General features: G+C 36.8%; 1 protein-coding gene across 5 annotated transcripts in view; it reads right to left on the reverse strand.

Annotated features, from left to right (window-relative positions):
• The window catches only part of LOC108684550 (probable E3 ubiquitin-protein ligase makorin-1), a 9,534-nt gene extending 4,319 nt beyond the window's left edge, over positions 1 to 5,215 (reverse strand). For 2 of the 5 annotated variants that reach the window (XM_018188939.1, XM_018188935.1), the window contains exons 1-6: positions 5,115 to 5,215; positions 4,305 to 4,997; positions 3,735 to 4,004; positions 1,210 to 1,543; positions 409 to 731; positions 183 to 342 (exon numbers count right to left, since the gene is read on the reverse strand). In XM_018188939.1, the coding sequence (XP_018044428.1) occupies positions 183 to 342; positions 409 to 731; positions 1,210 to 1,543; positions 3,735 to 4,004; positions 4,305 to 4,339 (1,122 nt within the window). In that variant the 5' untranslated portion in view covers positions 4,340 to 4,997; positions 5,115 to 5,215. Of the gene's footprint in view, positions 1 to 182; positions 343 to 408; positions 732 to 1,209; positions 1,544 to 3,734; positions 4,005 to 4,197; positions 4,280 to 4,304 lie in introns of those variants that run through there. The other 3 variants (XM_018188940.1, XM_018188937.1, XM_018188938.1) reach the window with 3 other exon arrangements.
• Between the last annotated feature and the right edge of the window lie 656 nt (positions 5,216 to 5,871).

Raw genomic sequence — 5,871 nt, forward strand, 5'->3', positions numbered from 1 at the left:
CTAAAGTACAAAGTATATAAAGTATGTAAATCGGATGTAATTCGACTGTGTTCGATATGGAGAATTCTAAATCGCTTGTTCTGATATTTTAAAACGCATTTATCCGACGATATTTTAAAACGCATTATATTTTATTCGTGATCAAAACAAATATATTTTTGTAAATTATAAGCAATACTTACGTGTAAAATGTCGATATCGGTGTCAGTGGTGTTGCGCCTCTGTCGAACCGGTGGACCCACGTCTTTCTTAGTTCCATCCGGAAGTGCATGGAGATAGAAACATTTATTACCGAACGGACACTTTCCACGACCTTTGTTGAAGTATTTGCAATCCTTAGTACTGTAAGAGAAAAGACAAATTGTTAAAACATGATAAAATAAAGATAGATTATCTATCATCTCGTACCTCAAGGCGCCTTTGTAATCTCTTATTAACTTTTCCTTCTCCTCCTTTGTGTCCACCCAATACATACTAGGACAGACGAAATCTGAGGGGATACGACATTCTGGGCATGCTCTTATGATTTTGTTGTCGAACTGTTTGGCTTGGCGCCACTTTCTGATGCAAGTTAGGCAGAAGCAGTGATTGCAATTCGGCAATATACCAAATCTCTGTTCTCGCGAGGACTTTTCCATTATTGTCTCGAAACAGACGCCGCAAGATTTTTCTTTGCTGCGTTGAATGGCAAAGGATAATTCCATATCTGCTTCATGTTGCTTCACGCATGCCTGTATAAAAAGTTGAGATATTCTTTAGCAAATATTCGATATATAATAAACTTAATAAAAAATATTTAATATATAAATCTTAATAAATATTAAGTTATCAAAAATACAGTTAAGCCGTACACATATATACAATAAAAGAAATATTTAAAACAAAAATAAAAAATGAAAATATAAATATTAGAAATGAAAAAATTGGAAATAGAGATTAAACGTAATGCACAAGATACAAATAAAATAAAAAACAAATTTGTATATCTTATATTTTATTTGTATCCATTGTGCATTACGTTTTTATACCTAATATCTAATACTTTTTTCCTAATCATCCTTTGTGCGTATAATCTTAAAGAAATTTAGTAATTGTTTAATTTGCTCTTAATATCTACTGCACGCAAAAAATAGACATACAGAATATAACCCATAAAATATTTAAGTTAATTCAATATAATTAGCAAGAAACAACGAAATAAGAACTTACATTGTTATGTTTCTTCCTCAATTCTTCATTGTGTGGATGAAGGACTGCACGGCTACAAAATTCGCAAATGTCACCGTGTAGATATGTGCAATTTGAATTTCTACAGATTCCAGTTGCTTCTGCATAAGGACACAGAGGTTCTAAGGAAGGGCTCGAAGCTTGACCAGTTGGATTAACAGCTTGAGCATACGAGACTGGCATCGACGTACTTGGGGATGTTCCTGAAGTAGATGACATTCCATCTATAGAGGATGATCCGGCGATCGGAGATCCAGTCGTAGGTATAAACTCAGGTGCCTTGACCCATTCTTCAGCAGTACGTTTTTCAACTTTTCTGCAATTACACATCATTATATGTATGATTTAGTTAGTTGTGTGTGTGTGTGTGTGTGTGTGTGTGTGTGTGTGTGCGCGCGTGCGTGCGTGCGTGCGTGCGTGCGTGCGTGCGTGTGTGTGTGTGTGTGTGTGTGTGTGTGTGTGTGTATTTTTCCTGTAAATTTATATACTATCTCAGTCTAATTTATATTATCTCATTGTAACCTTAAGGATCGACAGGATTGATAAGCCAATTCATTTACATCTCATTTATGATGCAGCTACATGCACTACATGAAATTTTGCAATTTTATTTTTAAAAATATTTTAATAAATAAAATAATATGCTCCTTATTTACGATACAGATTCATGTTTTATGCTGATATTTTATCTTCAAGAAGTAATATTACGTCATAAAACTTTTTTGATTTATTTTTTTAAGCTGCGAAGGGGGGCGCATACAAAGCTGATTTTGCAAATTTCTTCAAAAATTATAATAAATAAAATTATGTGCAACTCAACTGCACTATAGTATACATCGGGTGAGAGATCGCTATTTAGCCATAATTTCAATATAAAGAAATTCATATCACAAGTGCAGATTTAGATCAGTTATGCTGGTTTTTTTTCTCGAAGAAATAATATATTTTTATGAAACTTTTGGGATTTTCTTTTTATATTGCTAGAAAGGTTCATATAGAGTCAAATTTTGCAAATTGATTCTTGAAAAGTTTTGTTAATAAAATTATGTATATCTTAACTGCACTATAGTACATATCGGGTGATATCAGAATAAATTTTTATTTTAAGCGTAAGAAGTGACGAAATAAGTCTCTCTAATATTAACAATAAATAAGGAAAAGTACACTAGCAAGAGAATCAAGTGCAGTAATTGGAACGCAACAAAATTATCAGTGATTTATTAATCAATAAATAACAAACATTTTGGCATCATTCCGAGTCAATTTTTATTTTGTCTTTTTTAAAAAAAAAATCGCTATATACGAGCCTTTAGGAGCCTTTAAGAATCTTTTCTGATTACGAATATCGCAATTGAAATGCGATTTATCCAATATTTTAGCCGTAATTTCAAAAATAAAGAAATTCGTCTTCGACTAGAGATCTCCATCTCTCCTGTCGATCCTTAATTAATAAATTCCTATATTCTGTAACTTTTTATATTCTGTAATGACAACAATGTCAATATCATTAATGCTTGAGACACGATAAAAAGTACAATAGAGAATAACAGATTTCAACCTATCAGAAACCATGCATTCTATACATGATTTCAACCTATCAGAAACCATGCATTCTAGTATATATGATTTCTGATAGGTTGAAGTCTCTTATTCTCTGTTCCTATTTATATTTTTTAATTAGGCTTTTGCATTAGGCTTAAATTACAGAATAACAGAATGAGACAGTATATATACAAGAAGATAATATATATCTTTCTCGTAGAATTTTTGACAAAATTGCTTATAGCGAAACTTTGTTCTGTATTCTATAACTTTTTTAATGATGCCAGTATCGTTACATTGTGTTAGCAGAGAAATCTACTCAGTGATTCCTTAACATGGTTTTGTCTTTAGTTCTTCGCGAGAGCTAAGTGTAGGAATCAATTTCGTATTAGACTCACTGAGAATTCAATGAGTGTCATCAGTTTTCTGCTGAACGCAGCTATTTCGTTGCATAGCTTTTTTAAAATGTGTAAAATCTATGCAACAATATAATGATATCGTTTCTGCCATTAAGGCTTGGTTTTTTATTTCCTGATTAACTTGTAGTTAAGCGTAACCTGACGTTAATATAAAAATTATATTTTTCTATCTTTAGTTAATCACTAAACTGATGATTTTATAGTGAATAACTTTTAAAGTTACTAGTACAAAATCATTAATTTAATGATTAATCATAATTAGAAAAAATATAATTTTTACATTATCATTGAATTAAGTGAAGTTGAATTTAAACATACTATAAGTTAGTCAGACAATAAAAAAATCTGACCTAAAAGTTACAAAATAAAGGGGTTCTGTTACAGAAGATCTGCTCTTTTTAGCTAACATTCTTGCATTTTTCTTCATTTTTCTTCTTTTTCTCTATACGATGCAAGAAGTTCAACTTAAAAAAACAGAAGAGTAGAATTTCTAGATTTAGAACTGAATGCATAAATAGGATTTATGAGTTGAATATCTAAACTTACTTATTTCTCGATGAGTTTGATGTATGCTGACTCAAGGCTGCATTCTCTGTTGCATCTATCTGCATGGTGTTGCTATCTGTGATACCTGAATTGTGGCGGAAACGGCACTGACTACCGAACTTACACATTCCCTGTTTGAAGAAGCGACAAGTGACAATATAAGCAGAGCTATGGGTTGATGCCTCGTTGATACTTGCATCATTTCTATTCCCTTGTACATGTCGATACCGGCAGTTGTTCCCCTCGCGGCAAGTGCCATTCTTGAAGTATCTAAAACAAAACATGTCATTATTCGTCACGGCAAAAAGCACAGGACAAAAATCATCGATGAGACGCGTGTCACGTTTGAAATCATCGTGAAATCCGTAACGATGAGAGAGACGAATATCCGCCTAGTGTCAATATTTATATTATTGTATTCGAGTGTCTTGATCGAATGTTGCTATTCCCTAAGGCGACTAACCTCTCCATCTCGGTTTATGTAAATTTCAACTGGGTGTGCAAATATCTCCCGCGAGGAATCTCTCTGCGAAACACAAGACGCGCGAAACGCCCGTTATAGTCTCTTACCGGCAAGCGATATTCTGCGTCCAATTGTCGGCCATTTTCTCGTTTCTCTTCCGCTATAACGATGATCGACGATGCGTCGTTCTTTGAAATGCCTTGGATGATGAGTCGAGCGCGCGTTCACTATGAAGAAGGAAGGAGAGACAGAGAAAAAGAGAGAAAGGAAAAAGAGAGAAATACGTGTTTTCGGAGCAGAGCGGAGCTCCGGCTCCTGCGATCGTGAGTTCCGCCTCGACGACAACAGTCAACCGGAGAGCAGCCGCAACACAACCTCCTGGTGCAGGAAGCACGCTCAATTTTTCGTGTGATTATTACCAGGCAATAAACACACTCCTGAATGCGATGTGTGCGTCGAGTACTCGCGCGCGCGCACGTATCCGTCCGTCCTTCCTGCTCGCCCTCTCCAACGACTCCAACTTGCTCGGCGCTCCGCTCGTTAAAACGCGTGTCACCGCGCGACGTAAACGTCACGCACCACCTTGCGTCTCGACCCGAGCCCGAGTGTCGCCGAGTGTTGCTCCTCTTTCTTTCTTCACCACGATCGTCACGACCTTCTCCGTCGCGACGTTGACGTTAAATCCTCCTTTTCAGAACGGTGTCAGCAAGCCCCAACAATTTTATCTCTGCCGACGGCAATCCTTATTTAAGAATTCTAACTCCTTCGTCGCTAACAAGTAGAATCCTTGGACACTTATTCTATAACACGATTATCTGTTAATTCGGTAGAAGCGACGTTATCGAATTAATCGAACGACACACTGAGCGGATTTATCAAACACTGCCGAGTGTCGTTCCGACGAAGCGATTACCCACCTGACTGGCTTACAACAACCCGCATCTCTCCTTAAACACAAGATCTTCTCATCGCACTCCAGTACAGTCCAGTGCGAATCTCGAGAATCTTCTGAAACGAATTGTTGGAGTCGTTGGAGATACGAGACGCACACGACATCCACTATGATCCACGGTATTCGCGTGCACTCGCGTGCGAACACTTGAGTACTCACGCGCGGTCATTGAACTCGGCCGAGCCGCCCTGTTTGCTTATCGGCACACTCGTCTTCCACATATTCCATAAATTGCAAACGGATCGCACTTGCGTGTTTTCTCGACGCCGATATCACTGTAATTGTCGAACCTGTCTCAAAAGGGAAAGCGAAAAATGGTTTCGGAATTCGATTCCGCAGAAACGTCGTGAAGTTAGGCACGCGCTGTGAATTGATCGTCCAATGACAGCATCAGATTCCGTCCCCACGGTGGACTCCTTTCACGGTAATTCGCTGGCTTGAATTGTCGAAGTTGTTATTGCTCAAAACGGTAAATAAATCGGGATCGCTGGGTTTTGTTTCAAAAATCGCGCGCTTGGTGGCACAATTGCTTTCGGACAGCGGTAAATAACAAATTCTGTAAATATATTCATATATTCTGTAATATTCTGTAATATTTTTATAGATGTTCTTCTGTAAATCTTTGAAATTTATGATATTTTCTTCAAAATGTATGAGATCTGGAAGTGTGTGTGTGTGTGTGTGTGTGTGTGTGTGTGTGTGTGTGTGTGTGTGTGTGTGTG

The sequence above is a fragment of the Atta colombica genome, unplaced genomic scaffold, assembly GCF_001594045.1.
Source record: "Atta colombica isolate Treedump-2 unplaced genomic scaffold, Acol1.0 scaffold135, whole genome shotgun sequence".
Lineage (NCBI taxonomy): Eukaryota > Metazoa > Arthropoda > Insecta > Hymenoptera > Formicidae > Atta > Atta colombica.